The 23031-nt window shown below is 32.2% G+C and overlaps 1 protein-coding gene across 1 annotated transcript in view; it reads right to left on the minus strand.

The window, feature by feature from the left end:
• The window catches only part of LOC149805673 (uncharacterized), a 293351-nt gene that overhangs the window by 34336 nt on the left and 235984 nt on the right, over window positions 1-23031 (minus strand). Inside the window, exons 4-7 of the mRNA XM_089936655.1 lie at window positions 11307-11426; window positions 9851-10009; window positions 9017-9126; window positions 7844-8010 (exon numbers count right to left, since the gene is read on the minus strand). Of these exons, the coding sequence (XP_089792781.1) occupies window positions 7844-8010; window positions 9017-9126; window positions 9851-10009; window positions 11307-11426 (556 nt within the window). The remainder of the gene's footprint in view (window positions 1-7843; window positions 8011-9016; window positions 9127-9850; window positions 10010-11306; window positions 11427-23031) is intronic.

Genomic DNA, 23031 nt, shown 5'->3' on the forward strand with positions numbered 1-23031 from the left:
ATACGGAAAGTAAAATGTGTGTTGAAGTGAGAAAAAGAAAACACTATATCTGAAATATTCAGGAAATGAACAATTCTGTTGTTAAAAACTTAAGAACTGAACGGAAGGTAAATTTAAATTTTGAGCGAAATATTCATCAGGATTTCGAATTACATTTTTGGAGGATGTTATAAAATGATGGTTCTAACAATAATATTACAGAAAGATGGTCGTGTGTTAATATTAATGATCGAGAAAGTTCAATCATCGACTTTATTCCAGCTCCAGAAGACACTTGGCCTATGCTTAGTCAACTAACCTAATTGGAATATTCCGAGTCTCATGAAGTGAGCAGATTAAAAGTGTCATAGTAGGCTAACAAAAGTGTTGTATTTATCAGATGGAAATTATCATTATTATTTATGAAAAAAATTCACGCAACCAACAATAAGGCGTGTTGAATCATTATTAGGCAAGTTGAAATTGAGAATATAATTCGACAACCAGGGAACATGCATCAGCCATATCAAGAACACACAACACTGTTTTATTCATAGTTTGTCTAGCTATGACAGTCATCTGTTCATCAATATATTGATTAAAATAAGGGTTACAGATCATATAGAACAACGAAAGAAATTCATTTGATTCAGCAGGGATTTCCTGGTTAATAACTTCATGAAAGTAGACAAAGAAATAACAGTTAAAATGAGAGGGATAAAGGAAAATCATGTTTATAGACAACTTTAGACTTAGAACACATTATAGAGAACAGCCGGCTATAAATTTAAGTGAGTGTTGTTGTTGCTGTTCTAGGGTTTAATGCAATTTTTCATCACATGATAGGCTATAAATGGCGGCCAGTATTAATGGTGGAGGAAGAATCCGGGAAACACCAGAAACAACCACCGACCCACGAGAAGCTACTGGGAAGCTTTTTCACATACCCACATTAGCCGAATCCGAGACTCGAACCCAAGCAGACAGAGATGAGATGGCAGTGATCCGTAACGGAGAGCGCTTTAGACCACTCAGCCACTTGGGGCCCCAAATTTAAGTGATGAAAATATACAAATATTTTTTAAATGGTTGCAAATATGCAGTCTCATTATTTGAAGAAAGACATTCGCAGGAATGAATACATGGATAACTATGAATGGTTCTTGATAATTGGGAGGTGAATAGGTAGTGGGTTTAACAATGACACCACATAGGTACAGTGAAGCAAATCACAAATACTACTTGGACAAAGACTTTACAATACCAAAATCGTGGTGGATACGACAAAAACACATATTACATTATCTAGAGTACACACGTTTTTATATATATATATATATATATATATATATATATATATATATATATATATATATATATATATATATATATATATATACATACATACATACATACATACATACATACATTCATACATAGAGGAAAATGTTAAATTATTTAATTGTTTAGATGGGTAGAAGTTCATAGGTTCAAAATACCAGATAAATAAGATATAGTTTGTATATTAGAAGTAGATTTGCATAATAACGATTTCAAGCACTACCCATTAGCTCCAATTGAAAATGTTTTGTCTTCCCTGCAGTGTCAAATTTGTTAAATACGCTGAAAAGAGAATGACGCCATTTACTATAGAAACTTCATACTGTTTGGTTTAAGACTGAGAAAGGTAAACATAACTGCCTTGATCAATTAATAACCTTAGTTGAAGCAAATTTGAGATAAAAAGAATAACAAAATATATTTGAACAAAATAAAATGAATTTGAAATTTTTTTAAACTAATGAACATGAGTGTGTTTGGTAAGGACATGGGCTGTTCTATTAAATAAACAAAACTTCAATGCGTGTACTGATGATAAATTTTCATCAAATATCAGAAAGATCACCTTTTACAATAGGGGAAATTATTGATGATGAGTTAGTGTTAGTCTTGTACGAAAGGAAGAAAATCAAATTAACCATACTAATTTAAGATTGATTTACCTGTCATTGTATGATCTTAATGGCTAATATATACAGTTTGGTGCAAGAAGCTCAAAATTTAATACAGTAATATAATGAGTGTCGTCATTAATGATGCTGATTCGTTAAATATTTATGTTGACACAGTAAACTTTTATGATGAAGTCAATTTATATTTCAGTATTCGCTATACTAAGGACACATTTTGCTTGACAACAATGCACAATAACAAGACTTTTCAAGGATGCAGTTAATAGAGTTGCCATTAAAGAATTGCGTTGCTTAAGGCTAAAACATAATTCAAGATTGATAAAGACGAAAAGAAATTTTGTAAAGGTATTATATAGCTCCGTGATTGAAGAGGATTGAATATTTGCTATGTATACACTGATCATTTAGTTAATTACAAGAATAAATACCAAGAGATTTGTTTACTCAGATTAGGCTATAACGAGATGAAAATCATCAAAACGAAAACGATGTAGCATGAACTGTGTACCATGAATGCTTTGTTCGGATAGCAGCATACATTAATTAATTAAGGATATGTGGGCACCCTCTGGTTAAAGTGATATTCAAGTCCTACTAACGTTTTGCTACTTTAATGTTTAACTATCTATATCTGCTACTTTCATTCCACCAGAACTAAAGTGTTTCAGTTTCCACCAACGTTCAACTTGAATATATAAACCCACACATATAATTAAAATGTCTGCCAGGTTGGTTAAGCTTGTTGCTATCGTTCCTTGCACCGTAACGATATCATAGCATTAATTCGAAGCAAGTAATTATGTTGCTATATAGACCTCAACTAGTAGCTGAAACCAATAATATTTATCCTCAAAGTCTATCATGTGACCACAATAGCATTTTTGTTTGAACAAACTATATTGTTAGATTTGCCATAGAAAAAAATATAACAGACAACAAAATTGTAGTCCAAAACGTTTTTGTATTAAGGCTATATAAGATTTAGGGCAAAAACATTCTTTGACCACAATTGTACGTACTACTAATTAACCATTATTGATGTTCCTTTAAGTACACTTAAAAATACATGAATCATTCCTGATTTTCTATGATTCTTATGAATATTTTTTTTGCTCATTGAAAATGAAAGTATTTATTTTCTAATCATCAACATTTCATTGTCTGTTGATTATAAGGTTAATGTCTTTCGAGAATTAACTAATTTAAGACTACTTGCATGCAATCTTTAATCATTTGTACTTTTCAAATCAAGTCATCCGTGTAACTATTGTTAAAAGGTGATATTCTTTTAATTCCTGTGTGTTGGATTGTTCATCAAATAAATATTTCATGTATTATATGACGTGTTTCCAGAATTAACAATTATGAGAATAAACCGTATAGTATTGTGATTATTTTCTGCATCTGATTGGAACAACAGATGCACACCATGCTAACATTACTTAATTTAAATGGAAAAATATGTTACAGACATGACGTAAAAATCACTTTTCCATCTTTATCCTTCCGGCTTATTTTCAGCTGGTTAATTGTACCTCTTTGCGACATCCTGTCATAACTATTAACACTGTATGAACCAAAGTCTCTGCACGAACATCCGTTAGATGTAAAGAATGTAGGAGACACGAAAAATGGCTATTAAGGTAATCTTGGTGTATTTGATCTGAGAAACTTACATAAATTGTATGACTCGAAAAGCCACAAACCGTATGGAATTGAGCCAGTTTTGAACTCTGGCTATTGACTCTTTATAATTAATCATTGTTCTTGTTATACGCTATATTTGTACCTATGTTTGAGTTGTGCTTTGAGTATTCGACATAATATACTCTTTCGTTTCACAATCGTTGACTTTATTCATGTAAATTTCAAGGTTGTCAAAATCTCCAGCATTAGAACAGTCCCATATTTGTTATATATTTAATGTAATGACAGCGTACTTTACCGTTTCTGTTATCAACTGGAATTGTCATGAGACCGTCACTATAGATGAGACCTTCTTTTAAAATATAGTAGATTATAATAAAACTTTACATTTATTATTCCCGAAGGAACTAATACAGTGTATGGTAATACACTAGTTCCAATACCGGAAGCTTTTCATTGAAGCTTGAATCGTTTACTGTAAGTTTATCAAGGATCGTTTTTATTTCAATATTGTCATTCCTTCTATCTTTAACTTGATTGCGGTCCAATTAAGCTAATCTCCGACGTCGTTAATATTATTATATGCGCTATTGATCACAATACACATTTCGTAATTACTTTCGTTATCAATGATATCTTTGCATAACAACTCATCATAACTGTTTATTATATTGACTGCACATGTTTTAATATCAACCTGTTCTTTTGTATATAAACATTTACGTACTAACTTTTGCGACAATATTTGCCATTGTTGTACCGACATCAGCAAAAAGCAACAAAAAAGATGCCTCCAAGGATTCCTCAAACACTTAATCCAGCTATAAGATTAAGCATACTATAGGAAACTGTTTTCATACCTACATTAACCAAATAAAATGTGCATGATATAAGGTTTTTCTTTCCAAGGTCTGTTTCATTTCTCCGACCAAATCAATTTCCTAGCCTTAATTATGTGCTATGAGTATGCAGTGTAGTGGGATATAACATTGACCCACTTTGTATCTTTTCACTCCTCTGACTAATCATTAAAGTAGTCTTATTTATATATAAGAAAGAAAAGATATTACTTTGTAGTGGTAACCGATTTTATACACTCTGGTGTTATATTTTACATTGAATCAGCCATTTTACATGCTTTCCGTGAAGCTTCGCCTACTGTTGGCAAATTCCGTCGTAGGTGTGCCGTGCTTTGTGCGCCTTTAACAATGAATTTTAAGATTTTCTTTGGCTCGCTTTTTAAAACATAAATCGTTTAGTCTGGAAATACCAGACAATGGCACAGTGAAGGTAACACCAATGGTAAAAACGAATATCCACCAAGCAAATGTACATTTATGAACAGACAAATTACATTAGCCATTAGGTCACAAACAGAATACTCGCTAAAAGAAACTGGAATAATTATCTGTTTATAAATCATGCTGTAGTTTACCGTAACAGCAGCGTTTAACACTGGATGTTAAAATGTGTTGATACGGTTTCCTTGTATAAATGGCTCTAGGAATCCCTTTTTCTCCATTCTAATTGAAAAATTTCAAAACTCAGTGTATCTTGGATATTGATTGTTCCATTTACTGGTGATGTTTAACGTCAATTACTTTAAAAGAATCTTCGGATTCTATATATTTATACATTGTAAAAAGTGTACTTTATTAACTTAATCCGTGCTGTTTCAACGAAGATCATCCAGTTTGGTTAAAGTGATGATACTTCATTGTAGCTAAAACGTTTAATGATGTGCTAAAATTGCTCATGGCAAAACGTTTTCTGCAGGAACATTGTGACGTTGATGGTTTAGTTGACACGATTTATATGCTTTCTTTGAATGAAATTCGATATAATTTTAAATGATCTCAAGCGTACACCAGCACATGCAATTTTCATCACACCTTATTCTTTTCGCAGTCTCAAAGGCCAACTTGTAGTCTTTAACACTGTTGTTCTTTTTAGCTATTTTACGTGAGGTTTAAATTGTTTTTAATGCTATCTTTATTCTTTCTTTCTATACTATTGTTTATTATCCTGTTACAATATCGTGTAATATGTAGCAGAATCATCACGTGTTTCATGTGTACGATTTTGGCTGCTTACAAGTGATTTTTTCGGTGTTCTTTCACTTGCCATTATGGTTTCTAATATTTATTTTAAATGTTAATGTTTTGTCCCACATTTAACATTCAACAATCTTGTTATCTTTGTTAAAAAATAGGCCTTTTGATTTGACTATTATTTATGTATTGATTGTCAGTCGTCTCTTTTGGAGAGTTGTATCTTTGACAGAGGTACAACGTTTCCGAACAATAGGTGAACTTTAGGTCCAACATTTATTTCACAGCAACATGTTCAGCCGCTTTCCAGCTGTTAAACGATTTTTCATGACCATTATTACATTTTAACAAGTACATACTTTTAGCTGTAAATTCTATTGGTCTTCAATATTTTTTTTATCTTTGTATATGCTGTCTTGTTTGTCGTATACAGACAGCTCTTATTCGTAAGATAAACCGTCAATAACCTCGCTTCCAAATTGTAAAAGAAACTGGATCACCTAAAATAACTTGCTCGATTTTAAATATTTCCAACATAAAGTTAAGGAGATGGCTTTTTGACAGGACTAATTTATATAAGTAAATTCTAGTACATTCGTGTATTTTAAATTTAGACTTTCCAACTATTACTGTTTTCAGGTAACAGAACCATTTTAATCCATAACTGGAATCAAGTTTACTAGTTAATGACGAGCGATTTTGTATCATAAACTATCTGTCTACATCTTTGTTTAATGCTTCTATTCTTTAAGCTTTTCTTAACAAATCCACTACCGATGCTTTTCTATCTTATTAAAATGAATGAATTCAATATTTTTCTGTTACAAACATTTTTTTTACGTTTTTGTTGGAAAATTCATATCTCTCATCAAAATATATCCTTGCAGGCTTTTGATCTCAAAATATTATTTCTCGAAAAGTATCGTGTATGTAATCTCTTTTTCAGTTTTCACTTTTTCAACTGAACCATTCATTGAGAAGTCCTTACTCTGGTCCCTTTATCACCATAAAGGATGCAGCGATGCATTATTTCTAACCTTCATATTTACTATCCTAGCACACAGAAATATTATTTGGCACTGAATGATGATAACACCATAAATATGTTCGAGTTCAGTGGTGACATGTTGCTCCATTAGCAATAAATAACGTAAAATTACACAAGTATGTATTCTAATATTCATAAATCAACACAATAAATTTGCCGTTCCAATATCGTTTGTAAAATTACCACTTTAATCAATACTATCATACCATACTACCTAGCGCTAAATATCTTAGGTGTCAAACTCTGGCGGATTTATCAAATGGACATGTTGGCAGGATAAATTTTAGTGCTACTCTGGCTATAAGATTAGAAACTTTCCATGGCGCCCAATAGACCCCATATTAATTGTAAGCGATTTTCAGAAGGGTAGGGATACTAGTCCGACCTTGCCTATCCATTTTTCTTATGATATTCACAGCCAAATCAGTAATATTATGCTACTAAATGAGTGTTTTCTTATTGGCATGTTTTCACGGGTCAGTCTCTTCATAATAACCAGAGGTGAGCTGAGTGTGTATAAAACCACACGGATATCAATATGACTGTCTGATTAAAATTAGTTTCGAAACATATTTTGAATATACATGTACCTGTAAATTATTCTGCGAGATTTACTTAAAATATTTTTGACAACGTTGATACATTTAACTCGTCAGGAATAATAATAAATATTTAGGACACAAGATTAACTTGATACATGCGTCTGTAAATGTAAGCCTAATCAGGCAATGCATTCTGTTTCTGCGAATCCCCAAGCATTACAGGGCCATTCCTTTAACATAGATAGGATTTCCGTGAACAAAGCATTCCTTCTCGTTTCTAATATCGCTAATGTATTTTTCAGAAGTAGTAGAAAAAAATCTTGTACATATACATGAAACATGCAAATTATGAGGGTCAAATTAGAATCGAAGGTTTAACCATTTGTTTTTAAATGAAACCTCTGAATTCACCCCGTGGAACCAAAAATACTCCAATTTTCTAGCGGAGACATTATAGGCGAAAACTAAACATCATTATCACCATCACAGTCGTCATCATCCTTGTGAGAAACGTTCTGCAACAGCAGAACATTGTTACAGGAGCTTTACGATTAAATCGAATACCTAATCCCTGTTCTATCGAAGTTAATGATATATACAAACCTATTTCCAACTCCAGAAATCGGCACCTCGGCTAGCCGCCATTTATCCAGGGACTGTCCGAATTTTCTCCAAAGATTTTTAAACGTAGGATTTACCTCACACGCATCTGCGATTGTCAGGGTCAGATCACCGACTTTCTGTCCTTGCAGGTGGTAGAAAAAGCGTATCTGGGAGGGAAAAGACATAAACGAGTCATTTGCTATGATATCTTCTGTTACCTTTTGTTACTTCTTGAGAGGTCTTAATGAAATATTGTACCTTCTTTAACAGATGAAACTGCTTCTTGAACTCAGGAGTTAATCGATTTAAAAATGTGAACCTCCAAGTTGCATTGATAGAACACTCATTTTGGGACTAGATTACATAACGCATTAATGCTATGTGTATACTAAAAGCCTATCTTGTTTTTATATTTCCGCAACTATTAAATGTCCTCGTCACTCAGATCTAATTTTGAGGAAATCACTTTCGATATTTCAATTACTTGAAAAAGACCGTTAGCAACTATTTAATTTTACAGATGTTTTCCTAACACTAACTTAGTGAAAATAAACTTCAGGTTTACAGTATTTCATTTGAAAATGCCTTGCCTCAGCCACATGCCATAATTTAAAATTAAAATTCTATAGTTGTTGAAATAAGACGAATACTTTCTGATGAATCAGACATGGAGATTATACGACTTTAAAGAGTGAGTTAGTTTTTGAGAATTTGTGTCGATCAAAGAAATGGGCCTTACTTTTGGAAGTAATATTTTAGTTTTTTCGTGACACCTCAAGCTCGGATATTACTATCTCCATTATATGAATGCCTTCGAAATGCAAAATTAAAACTTGTTGCACTGCATTGGAAACCTATTTAGCTCTATTTCAGTGAAGTTATGACATCTGATACACAAAGGTTATCAACTTTTTTCTGATTTTGAGAATTGGTCGGAAAATATTTTAATCTAACGTAATTGGGAGCTAGTGTACTTGTGGGGGAATAGAACTAAACCTCTATCAGAACATCTTTTGTTTCTAGGGAAAAACATAAACTCTGGCGTATTCAATGTCTCCAAATGATAGTCTAGCAGAGTTGTCAATTATCTTAGAATGTTACTGAACGTGTTAGTATCACATTGTTCTTCTTAATGCAAGCATCACTGGAAAAAAAGAACATCGAACATCATACCTGACAAGAATTGGATTCTCTCACTTCATCAGAAATGGCTGGGTATACAAGACTCTCAAGGGTAAAGTCTTCCATGTGCCTCCTATATCCATTTACTCTTAAATAATAACCTATTAAAGAAAGAGACAGATAAAATGAGCTGTCTCTGGTCTTATGTGTTGATCGTGTTGTCTTAAATGCACCAACATTATCAACAGTCAGTTTTCAAAGTTTAAAGAAATAAAAGCAGTTTGCCAATTTGGCCAAGTTTTGATACGGATTACGATTTCTACATGTGACTGTAATCAAAAAAATATTGGAAGATAAGTATTCCTTGTGAAGACAAATTGAGATTCGATTTATAAAATACTGATCCATAAATGGAAATGCGTTGCGAATTACTTGCAGGGGTGGTTCATATGACAAGACAGAGACAAGATATATAAAACAAACATATAAATATAGCAATCTTCACGGCTTAGCTGATTCTAAGCGTCCATCTTATCTGCACTTTCTGATCAATAGTTGAACGATTTTGTATAATTACACTTATCTTGTTGGATATATGTATTATATTTGATTTAAAATAAGAAACATATTCTTAAATATAAAGATATGTGAGTGCTGTATTGCATCATCATGCTACAAGTTGTTTCACTGTATATTTAAAAATAAACTACTTAGGGGTGGATGATGATATGATGATCAGCTTTGCTATACGCATCGCCTTTGCTTTCAAATCATAACTTAAAATGACAAAAGAAGTTTCAAATGTTGTTATCTATTGATAATTATTTTATGCATATGTTAGCAGCATGTATTCTAAAACGGTCGATCCAACACATAAAACATTACCTTGCGTAGAGTTGGTCGTATGATCCACCTCAGGCCCTGCATCTAGGCTGCTCCCGGGTCCCCTATATCTTTCCCATGCGGAATCATTTGACACTGGACGATTTGACCAGCCGCAAAAGTCCTGTTCAAATGTGCATCGTGCATAAAATGGGAGTCTTCCTACAATTCAAGTCATCGAAAATACACATCATTAGTTCAAAAAGCATATCTAATATATGTATATATAAACTTTACAGGAAGCAAGTAATCCGTTTCATACGTCATTACAATCAAACATTCCTACTTGCAGTGCATGCTCTTTCAAAACATGTCTTAAAGTGATACACGAATTTAAAATTTTCTGGGATATTGATTGAAAGCACAAATATGTACAAACGAGTGAAAAATTGGGTAAAATCAAGCAAACAATTTTAAACGTAAGAGCTTTTGAGAGGTTTCAGGAGAGAAAATTCAAGCAAGATAAATTCTTTTTCTAGATTTAGAAGAGGTCATGGCTGACAGAAACACAGTTTCAAACATATTTAAGATTTAGTAAAATTATGCATATGTTTTTACAATGTCATTCTTCCACTTTGAAATATTCACATCCTAGTACGAGTTTTGAAATGTAAAATGCATACAATGTTAACATTGATAGAGTATTTAAATTTTTTTGATTCATTCATTTGTTTTTAAATTAAATTTCCTCGAACGGCGAATACGGTGAATGTCCTCATGTGAGTACATTTAAGTCCGGTTCTTTAAAAGTATCTAGTGACATAAAAACCAGTCTGTTTGGTTTAAAGCTAAATGTAAAGAATTAAGAAAGTTCTAGGAACTATTTAAATTCGTGTTATTTGTGTTATTATCACCATTTTATCTTTGTTTTACTTAACGCGGATTCAAGTTTCCTTTAATAGCTGCAATTCAAGCTTCAAATTTTGTACAAAAGATTTATTATCTTGCATGCCATCTTCTGGAACTCTTTTAGAGCAATCTTTCTTTACATACCGCCAAATATCCCTAATAAACTTTGTCGAAATTTTCCCTCTTTAATGTTTTAATTCTTTTAATAATAAACGGTTGGTGTCTCCTTAATATCACACATTATTTCACCTATCTCTCAAATATTCACACATGTCTTTGATTTTGCCGAAGCAGAATTACAGTTTTATTTAGTAACATATATACAAAGTAACTAAAATTTCATTGTTAGTAATATATACATGACTAAAAGGTAATAAATGATAAAAGCACGTGTCATAAAGTAGACACTAGAATCACAAGGAATATACATGACTAAAAGGTAATAAATGATAAAAGCACGTGTCATAAAGTAGACACTAGAATCACAAGGAATATACAAGAGTTTCTTACGTTGTCCATTTTTTCCAACATTTTCTCTCCGAAGGATAGTTCTTTCGATACAACAGAAATTAACAAATACCACAGAAAAGATAACGACCAATACACCTACTACAAAACGTATCTGCCTCGTCTTCTCCTGACAGGCAATCACGTTGAAGGTTACATAATGCAGACCACGGTATACAATTTGAATTGTAACATTGGAACATGCTAGAGGCGCAATGAGACTCTGAAAAAAAGATAAAAACAATTTTATTCATCATTTTAAACATGGACATATTTTAAGTGACTCTATGGCATTTTCAACATAACTGGCGGAATATTTACGGAGAAAGCTTTTTTACGAGACAGGAAAATGTTTCGTAATTTGTCTAACTGTGAAGATGTACTCTACGCGATCTGGTAAAGTACGTAAACATCTATCATCAAGTTAATATACAACTGTATTTATTCGTTTGGTATACTGTTGTCTTGTTTCGAAGAGACGCACTTGCTTATTATTGGAGAAATACTAACTGTGTACTCTGAACTCAGTTAAAAAATAACTTGTATATAAATTAAATAAACAAAACAATTAAATTAAATATCAACGAAACTGGTCAGTTATGGATGTGATATCATTTCATTCAAACACTCGTGGTTTGAAGAATTGTATCATACGTCCAATGCAGGCATCTTATTGTGTTTTTAACTATAATGCTAATATTGCTTTCTTAACATTGTAGATCATACCAGTTTATTTATTATGTCATGTTGTTATAGTGCTCTACTTTGTTAGAGACCCTGTGTGTGAAATATAATTTTATAATTATCATATATTATAATTATTAATATTTATAATTATAAATATTATCTTCTCGTTAGTTCTGGTAACAACATAATATATCCTTGTATTAACTGCTTAACTCAGAACAGTTGTACCTTGCAGAAATGAAAACTCAAACTGAACAAAAGATTAAAGAATTACTTAATGTATACTAATTTTCTACGAATTATGTATTTTAATGGATCATCCCCTGCGGGTCCGGGAATGTATGATACACCTGTCTTGGATGTCGTAAAAGGGGCAAATGATGGCGAGAACTCAGCGGTAAGGATGTAGGACTAGTGAACCAAAGGGCACTGGTTCAAAATCTACGACTGGATTCATATAAGAACATAATCATCTGGTGATGCAGATACGAAACGGTAGGTGAGATATTAAGTGTAGTTACTTGGGGATTTAAGAGAAAAAAGTCGAATTAAGTTTACAATAAAATAAAGTTCTTTATTAGTGAACGGTACGACCATGCTACCACTACTATGATCTCTAGTTTTTAGTTTGATTATTCATTTTATTAATAGCCATTTTGTATTTACTTCTTACTATATTGAAAAATGCACTTTCTTCCTCATGAAGGATTACAGGTCGTCTTTCAAACTTGGTGCCAAATCAACGATGTGCAGAGGATGTTGCAAGGTTCGATAGCTGTGCTCCTTTAGGATATATGTCAAGACTGCAGAGTAATATTCTGGTGCATTGTCGTGTTCATGGATGCAACTGGTACCGATGTGCGGATGGGTGGTTTAGATAGCTGTTTGACGATATAAACCTGTGTCTGTTTTTTATCAGACGCCAGCAAATGTGGGACCGATGCGCAGATGCACGGTTTAGATAGTGTTCCACAAATTGTGGCAAAACTTTGGAGGCATACAAAATGTTCATCGACACTAGAAGTGTCTGCTGCAGGTATCTAAATGATTAGGTTTCATACGTCGAGATATACAAATCATAAAACGTTCTTGACAATTGGGTATTTGTGGTACCTGTTTGTTACTCCTATACAAGCGTAATTAGATTCTCTCAAGTTTTAGTCATAAAAAGTAAATCCATGTTCCATCGCCTCAGACAATCTCAGTCATACGTATCTGGTAATTCTTTTCGTGTCTGGCGAGGAGCTATTTGATGATATTAACCTGTGTCTGTTTTCGATCAGACGTTAACAAATGCGGGACCGATAGTGTTAAAATCTTTCACAGCTAGTCGTGTATAATCATAACGATGATTGCAAGAGTTAGCCTAATATACGTTTTGAAAAGGTAATAAGCTTGTTATCCTCTTTGTTGTCGTGTCTACGTTTCTAATAAAGGCTGCACGAAAAGGTCAAGTAATGCTAGAACCAACGAAATGCTCTGCAAAAAAGGAAACAACCAATCTAGCAGTCAAAGCTTTCTCCTTAAATAAAATTTCAACCGTTCACCAAGTGTTATTTTACTCTATATTTTGAATTATTATGTTTCAATTTTATTTCTATATAAATTAAATATACAATTAGTTGTGCCGTTTTATACTCGACACTTTGCAACATTATTCAATTAAATTTTTGGGACGTAAACAGTCTTTTTACTAGTATATTTATTTATGTCGTCTGTCAGTCCCTCATACATTTCCATTTTGATTTTATGTATTTTATTAAAAACGTTCACCATACTGATATATTCTTCTTGCAAGGTCAATACTTTAACATCTAAAGAAGGAAGTATTTCAATTTATCTCTTTCCGTCTGATTATCGATTAGAAACCTGCTTCTCTTACTTGTCGGTACAATGGACTCTTTTTATATTGCTTGAATCTCTTTCAAATCATGAACTTGGGCTGGCCCACTCTTTACAATAGCAGCTTATAAAAGATGTTGTAAAGTCTTTCTGTGCTTGCCGTGTATTCATTTATTTTGTACAGCCCCAAAACGTAAGGGAATTACTTCCGCCTTATGTGTGTAGTTATAGAGATAGATACTTATACTAAATTGGTAAAGCTACGTTAAAAATTCAAATCACACACACACAATTATACTTTCTATGAGTACAAATTTTAGAAATTTTCCCGAATCTTCTCTAACTTCCTAGTATTTCAATGTTTTGTTCCTCAACTCCTAAACGAGGCTTAATTATTCAATATTTTTGATCGTCTATACTATAAGCGTGTTTAGCACTTTCTTTATATCCATCCACCAAGAACTTTATATACACGAGTTTCAAATACTTCATAAAGAAAACATCAACTTTAGTCGGTGTTCAGAATAATCACCTCATATGCAGTACATTCCCAGGTTTAACCAAATTCGTCTACCATTTGCCATTTTCACACTATATAAACATAAGCATGCTTGAAACAATCATTGGATTTTATAGAAGACATAGATAACAGTAGATTTATTTCACTTAAAGGACAAAGGAAACAAATTTAGGAAAGAGATGTTACAAGGGAGAAACTAGAAAAGATAAACTTTAACATGCGACAAGGACTTAGAAAACACTTACCACAACATATCCAGAGAGTTTAATAAACGTTAGATCAGTGAAAAAATCTAGGACATTATTAGATATCTCTATAGTAGCAGTAATATATTGAATGAAAAACTTTGTTTCTCCAGTGATACTTTAAAGGAATGACATACATATGTAATAAAAGATTGCACAACAAGTTATATTAGGTACTACACAGGGTTTTTATCATTCAGCATTGAGTACTAGATTATAAACATTCAAATACACTATGTAAACGTGGAACAAAACACAAAATAATTATAAATAAGAGTGTAACGGGTGCTTTGAAATGCATTTATACATTTGGCAATATTCGCAACATTTCTTTGCATCCAATATTTGACGGTTGCTATTGCATTCAAAGAAATTTCCATTGTAAACAATGTCCCATTTTTATGTTCGGGATAATTAAAACACGAGTGTAAACAATTTTAAAATAACATTAAAGATAATTGCAATTAGTCTTTTATCATCTAAAAATATGTTTCAAATCACCTTAAAATTCATACTAAGTTAGAACATAGGTTGTCCAATTCGGATGTACTCTCAAATAATGTTTCTTGCCTTATACTTTCACTAAAATTAATAGAGAAAACCGATATAAAGCCAAAAGAAGCTCTGGATCACCTGATAATATAACTCTACAAACAAAACGATATCACCATTTTATGGCTTCCTTACGTTGACTTTATTTCTCAAATTTGTTTTATGACTGGTCAAAGTGTTAGAAGTGTTAGAAGATATTAGCATTCAGATCTGGAAACCAGCCAAGATATTTACGAAATACTAATGTATATTGTGTTCGCTACAATTAATTTTTTTTAACGAAATATTACTTATATTATTACTTATATTATTATCATGGTGAAAGTCTTCTTGGAAAAACCCATGGATTGAAGGTATGTTAATGCCACTAAATATGACTTAAGTAATATGTCGTGAAGCAAAGCAGCCCATAAAAAAGACATTATAGAAGTCTCTGGTTTTCTTGTCTGAGAAGCTTCGATTTTGTAAATAAAACTTTCACTAACTGTTTCAGTCAGCTGTGACACAAAACAGCTAATGCAGAAAAAACAAAAGTGATAAAATGCCCTTTACGTAGTATAGTGATACTTAAAGAAAAAGATGACGTAGAGTTGAACCTGGTAAACAGAGTAAAAAATGAATATGACAATAAATTAGAACAAAAAGCAAAATTAAGACACTAGCAAAATAAATCAACTTTGCCTGATATTCATGTTAAAATTAAAACAGAAGCAATCTCACATAACAGTAATACAGGTAAGGTGGTGAATGTATGCAAGAAAGAAATCAATCACGAGGAACATGAGTTCTTGAGTGCAAGAGATACAAAGAATCTAAGAATACTATCAGGAAGATAATAAACAATATTCGAAAAGAACCGTTATAAAGGAAAGAAATGTGGAAATTAAAAATGTTTTACGGCAGACCAGAAATTTATAAATATTGTTATAACAAATTATAGAAATACAATAGAAAGATATTATCCCTCGGTTTCTCCTCTACTAATAGAACGTTATATTAAAATAGCAGAATCATATACTTTACCTATCAATCCTTTTCTAACCATAATAGTATAATATACATTTCCGTAAAAAGAATAAACTTTCCTCTAATGAACATAAAGTCAATTAACCCACACTATCTGAAATTAGCGAAAAGACCTAATCAAGATATCTTTCTGATACCTTATGATTTCTATAACCAAAAATTATAAAATTTAGATATCAAGCAACTTTTATTAATCAAAACGAAAACGCTAATAATATGGTATTTTCGTGTTATGTTACGTGTTTAGGCTCAAATAAACAGTAACTAAGAAAGAGTGAAAACAACAAGCTTGTGGTATCAATATAACTAGCTTGAACAACATGAAACCCGACAATGCCAATACAATTAGCTTGAACAACAAGAAACCCGACAATACCAATACAATTAGCTTGAACAACAAGAAACCCGACAATACCAATACAATTAACTTGAACAACAAGAAACCCGACAATACCAATGCAATTAGCTTGAACAACAAGAAACCCGACAATATCAATGCAACTAGTCTGAACAACAACAAATCCGAAAATACCAATACTCTGAAAGAGTTTCAAAGAAAGGAATGATATAATAGAGATATTTATATAAAGGAAAAGAAAACTATAATAAATGTCAATGGAATAAGTTAAGTGTTATGCGAATAATCCATAAACTTGTGCGTCATTGATTTTGATGGCAAAATTTAAATTTTAAACGATCACATTTCACCGACTCTAAAAATGAGATCATTGCTTGATAAGAATAGTCAAATATAACTCCACAAGAATATATTGATCAGGAACTAATTAGTGATATCCCCTTGTTTCATGATATTATTGGCGAGTTATACAAAAGGATACAACGTGCAAAGAAAGACTAAAACTGTTCTAAACAAATACACCGATACTTTGTCAGAGTTGCAAAAGAACCATGATTTATGAGATAAGCGAAAGAGGGAGAGTACAAAAAAAAAGATTGTGAATAAAGCTATGAAAATCAGTATGCAAACGATTTATTATTTAGCGATTACTGATTCAACACAGAAATCATATCTCCAAAATGCAACAAAACAGATGCATTTTAGTATGAATAAAAGTACATAAACATAACCAATCTTGCATTTATTGCTAGTGTGAATGGATTACAACCAGAGAAACAATAAAAACAAAACTGTTTGAAACACGAAACAAATACCTGGACGTACTGAGCTTCTTGAAGTTATAATTCTGGTCTACAATGATTTAGAATTCGTCTGCTTTAGAGATATAATGTGTCATTTATTATGGATTTTGATGTGCTGAATTCAAATATAACAATTAAAACGACTGATTCGCTACTGTTTATAAGACATTTATGTTTTTACATTTTACGTTTATGTATAATGCAGATAGTAAAGTTTTAATCATAAATTGTAAACCTATGTCTTTTCATGTATTTATCGTTGCTTTACATGATAATATTTCACTGTTCCTGCATATGTAACACTTTAAAAAAACAGCAAAAGGGTTCGAAAATAAATTGTATTTTCAAACAAACGGCAAAAACTATTATATGTATATAAGTACATGGTTTAGTCCTTATTAAGTGTTTTATCAGCGCTTCTTGGCTTGTCTCTTGTGTTCCTTAAATGGAGCATCTCTTGTCACTGTCCAATATCAGTCTGCAAACATTGATTGGCTCCATTTGCCCTGATAGCGTTTCTCCATTGTGGCAATGTCCTGTTGAAATCATTCATTGTTTTGCCTACAAAAGCAAGTACTGTTGAAACCCAGTCATATATTCATTCATAGATCCAGTCCAAGATGAATTTGAGTTATTTCTCGTTTAAATTGAGATCCCTTCCATTTTTAACCCACTTATCCTCCGCCGTTCCCAAGTCAACTGTCGTAGTATCACATTTATAAAACTAGAGCCAATCAACAATTTTCAGCATCATTTTCGTTCTCAGTGACCCATAATTAGTAAAGTTTGACTATATTTATTTCGGAAGCATTTTGGCTGTAGACTAGTGTTATTATCTTAGGTCACGAATATCCGGATGGTATTGAAATTTTGTTCAACACTTGACCTATAGAAATAGCTACGAATTTATAAATTCGTGTCTTTGGACATTTCAAAGCTCGACTTGTCCCTAACACACATAGACAAACAATTAATTCAAAAATACTACATCAACTTTTGCAGAATAGAGTGTAAAGGAAAACGATCTGTATGTGATAACCGATAATACTAAAGTAAAAAGTGTAGACAATGCGATTTATACAAAAGATTTCCTCTTAACATTGTTTAAAGGGATAAGTTCTCTCATTTCTTTAACCAAATGGAGGTAGCCTGCCTTGATGTATCTAATGTCGTCATATTTGTGTACTCCTATCCTGTAAAACCAGTAATTGTTCGCACCATGAACGCTATTTAAAACATTCCAGCTATATAATATGACAACAGTCGGTTCGAATGGTCACGACGTTTTGATAATTAGTTGAAAGTTTGGATGCAATTTGGACTTAATTTGAACTCAAATTAAAATGAACAAGTCTTAGCGGTATTTTGATAATGTTTAGCATTTACATATCAAATCGTCTAGAGTTATCGTAGTAAAATTAGTGAGATGCTTGGAGCAGATTGCGAAAATATGAAATCATTTTAAACTGGTCGCGCCTGTCACCTGAATTCGTCTTTATTTTTGACTATACAATTTAACATCATTATTTTCGTGTGACTTTTAGCAGTCCCAAACTTAGAGTGTAGCAACTACCAATCTGCAGGCTTATTTATCTAAATGAGACATTGTGACGTAACAAATTGATCGGAGATATCTTTAAAATTGATCAGTGAATTTGAATATAATACTGGTATATTTCAAGATGCATTTCAAACTAAACGTTTTTTTTTAAATAAAAACAATAGAAGAATATTTTCACATAGAATCATTAATGCAAAAAGTCATTCCAATAAATAAATATTACGCTTTTATAAAACATTTTGAACCTGTATTTTTTGCAATTGTGTAACACATAAAATAACAAGTACAAGAATGAAATGTGCATGGAAGTATTTACAACACTATTTTTTGTTCCTTCGATTTATTCTGGCTGCATCAACCGAATTTTTATGGGTGAAATGAAACATAAGAGTTGTATCATAATATGTTGCCATTAAATTGAACATTGTAAATATAAGTATTTATTATTTAGTTATCTAGTATTACACGCCAGCAATTATCTGTTTCGATTATTTTACGGTTCTGATGAAGAGAGAGTTCAACACATTAAAAATTGAAGAATTGCAGAAAAAGGTACAGTTCATCGAAAACTGGATCAAACATGCCTAACCGATACTCGCAGATCGTTGTTCGTTGCATCAGTTTGTTCTTCTTCATGTTCAATATGTATCATAACATCGACCAAAGCTTTGGAGTTTACAAAGGCGACAACCATGATTACGAACTGGAATACACTTGTGTCCAGTACCATATGAACACTCCAGATTAATTATCTCATCCTATCAATGATACGTAGAATGAAACTAATTCCTTTCTGTTATGACCGAATTACGAGAATATAATTGCTGATGAGGCAGCTAATACAAATGCAGCAAATGTTACAATTGATTCATCACAAGGAAGATTACAAAGCGTTTCGATATTGTATGAAGAAGAAAAATAAAATGATCCATATAAGTTTTCACTGCAGCTTTAGAAAACCATGATTATTATGAAATAATTACCCAATATATGATATTCCCCATTTTATAAATAAAACACGAACTTGCCGCAGTAACATAGCATTTGTTGACGAATAACAAAATCACTTGCAACTCCGTAATGTAAGTGAAAACGAATTTTTACACGGATCGCCATTCTTCAGACTTGAAATGAGCAGATCACATAGCAACATGCTGCATAGTAAACTAAACGTTCGACAGAGTATTAACCTGCAGACAAACAAAAAGAATGTGGAAGCTAAAAGTATTTACTTCTACTTATTCTTGGATTTTAAAGTAAAGGTAAAACTGACGTAACCAAAAGAGAGCAATAATGAAATAAACAGACACAATGTTGATCTGGTCGTGGGGATATTTGTATTATTTTCCAGTTTTGTGCAAGTTAGATACGATAAATGTTCGACCAAACACGGCCCCGTCTCCCTTTGCAAGATATTATCCATGTTTAACTTTGATGAATCTATCAAACCCTCTATTACAATTATACCTTAAACTAAAGTAAACCATTTAATATGGAGGAATGTTTATATTGCGTAGAAGCTGATAACGCGATAAGATATGTTGCTTTACAACAGTAATAAAATTTAAAACTGTTTTCAATACCTACATTAAACTTTTATTTGACATTTAAATAATGAATATAAAAGACTACGAACAGAAAACACTGTAACATGATTATATGCGGAGTTAGAAACCTTGGAAAGACAAAGTTTGCCTAAGGCACGAAACAAACAGGATACAATTTGATACTGTTTTTATCGATACCCACATCGAACCTTTATCTGACATTTAAATAATGTATTTGAAAGTCTAATAACAAAAACATTGTAACATGATTATCTGTGCTGTTGCAAACCGTGGAAAGACTACGTTTTCCCAATGCATGAAACAAACAGGATACATACACGCAATGTATTGTATAGTAATTGCTTGTCTAACCTTCCTGTGAAACTAGATTTACAGCAGGAAATTGCTTTATAAAGATGATGGTGTAATTGTAGTTGATGCTGGTGATGCATTATACCAGTGGATAGAGTACTCGTCATTTTGTGCCTAGGAACTAATATTGTGTTTGTGATAGACGATTCCGCAAAGGACACAAGAAAGAACCAAACTATTTAAGCCACGGTTGCATGCAGAATTATTTATTGCAAAATCTCTATATGGATCATAGTACAGAAGTAAAACTCTATAGCGAAAGAAGTCATAGAAAATGCAAAGATCTTTTTCATCATTCGTTTTTATTTTACGAAATGTATGCCTTGTCCGATTGCAAAAATACAAGCGTGAAAATATATTCTTAGAACGAACCAAACAAAAACCTTATTCACTTCATATTTGCATGTGAATACAATAAAAAAATAGTGACCACATGTCAGTGTCGTAATTTTTGAACAGTCTGAATTCCACATCTGATAATTTAATGATACATGGTGAGCTGAACTTGTCCGTTGTAATAATGTGCAGGCTCGTGTGTAGAGCTTTGAAGACAAACATTTTCCAATTCTTCAAAAATGTCATAAAAAGTTGCAATATCTTTCTTAACTTTGTAACCATCTACGTCTTTCATGGTTGTTAAATGAAATATTTCATGACATTCTCAACACATTGGTAATATTCAGATGACATACATAACGTATTGAAACTGAACATAACGTTCCTATTGCGGGAATAAAAGTCTCACCAGACCCTTTAAAATTGTTCATTTGTTCCAATGGGACAATAGCTATCATCAACTTGCCGGTTTTGCGTTTTCAAAATGGCGCATAGTTTCCGTGAATGTTGTTGTCACTAGAGTCTTTGCAAGTTGTTCTACACTCTTTCCCAAAACAAATTGTAGATGGCTGATATTTCAACTTATAACTGTCCTCAGTTCAATATATATAGCTGTTTCCTTTTTCCTTTTTTTTGGTCCTTCAGCATGTATACGGATACTGATACAGATATGCACAGTCTCCGGGATGTCCTTTTCGAAAATTCAGATTTCGTAACCCTACCTTTTGTTCCCGTTTCACCACGTTTTCTTGAGGGTAAAATGTTTTTATCTGACATTGATGCAAGATATTAATTATTGTCTTAATTCGAAACAGACTCTGAATTATAGTCTTTTGAGGGCTTTTTCAAAATTAGATGGAAATGTTAAGAATGTTTCTGCAAATAATGTTTTTAGAAAAAAAAACTTTATTTCAGATGATTTAGTTTCAGCCATTAGTTCCTATATAAATGGTCGATACACAGTTTAAAATGGTAAATATATTGATCGAAATCGATGAAACAATCAAGAGACTATTATGCCTCAATAATTAGTTGCCAAAATTAAAGAAAAAAGTACATTAAAGATTTTGGTGATTGTAAATGTATATCGTAAAATTCAGAAGGATCAAATATTGACAACACATTGATAAAAAGAAAAATATATTCTGATTCTAAAAATTATAAAGATAACCTCTAAGGTGTACATACACACACTAAGAGATTTTTCCAAATTAAGGCACTATAAAACTACGTCCAAGGTAGCTCAAAACCTGTTGAAAAATATATCTACAGACCTACTACTTGATGTGTAGTCACCAATAGTCTACCACACAGAAATGGATTCCGTATGGCCGTAACGGTTGTTGAACTACAAGTCCTTTCTTCCACATCGAAGTCTTAAAATCACTCATACATACGTCTTTTTCATTTTAATGAACAAAATGTAGTAAATGTCGCAAATGCAACATTGTATACGTACAACAAACGCGTTTCAGATGAAACTGAATGCGATAATCTGTATTCAGGGAGGACCTGAACGATGATATGATTTTATTTTGCAAAGCTTATGGCTTTAAAAATTCAGATATTTAACAAAAGTGTAATAGTTAGAAATGATACAGAGGAAAAGATCATCAGATTTCTAATTAACGGAGTATTTCAAAAATAGTAATCGTTAAAATGTTCTTGTCCACTGGTAGTTTATCACCGATTGCAATCTGAAACAATCTCCACTAAAGCCTCGTGGCACCGACTTGATGTCATACTCAAAAACACAGGACTTCAAAACAATTACACCTTCAAAGTAACTATAAAGCGACGAGAGTAAATAGGTGCCAAGTTAATAAAGACAATGTTACATCTTAGAATGGATTCTAATCGATACCGTATGAGCAGTTTAAATTTGTAGTCGAAATGATTTACCGTTATTCTACGGAAGCAGTTAAAGGTCAACCCTAAAAGTAAAATATGTTCTATTAAATCTAAGATTACGAACTGAC

Source organism: Sinohyriopsis cumingii, chromosome 2 (assembly GCF_028554795.1).
Source record: "Sinohyriopsis cumingii isolate HCF-2022 chromosome 2, ASM2855479v2, whole genome shotgun sequence".
Taxonomy (NCBI): Eukaryota; Metazoa; Mollusca; class Bivalvia; order Unionida; family Unionidae; genus Sinohyriopsis; species Sinohyriopsis cumingii.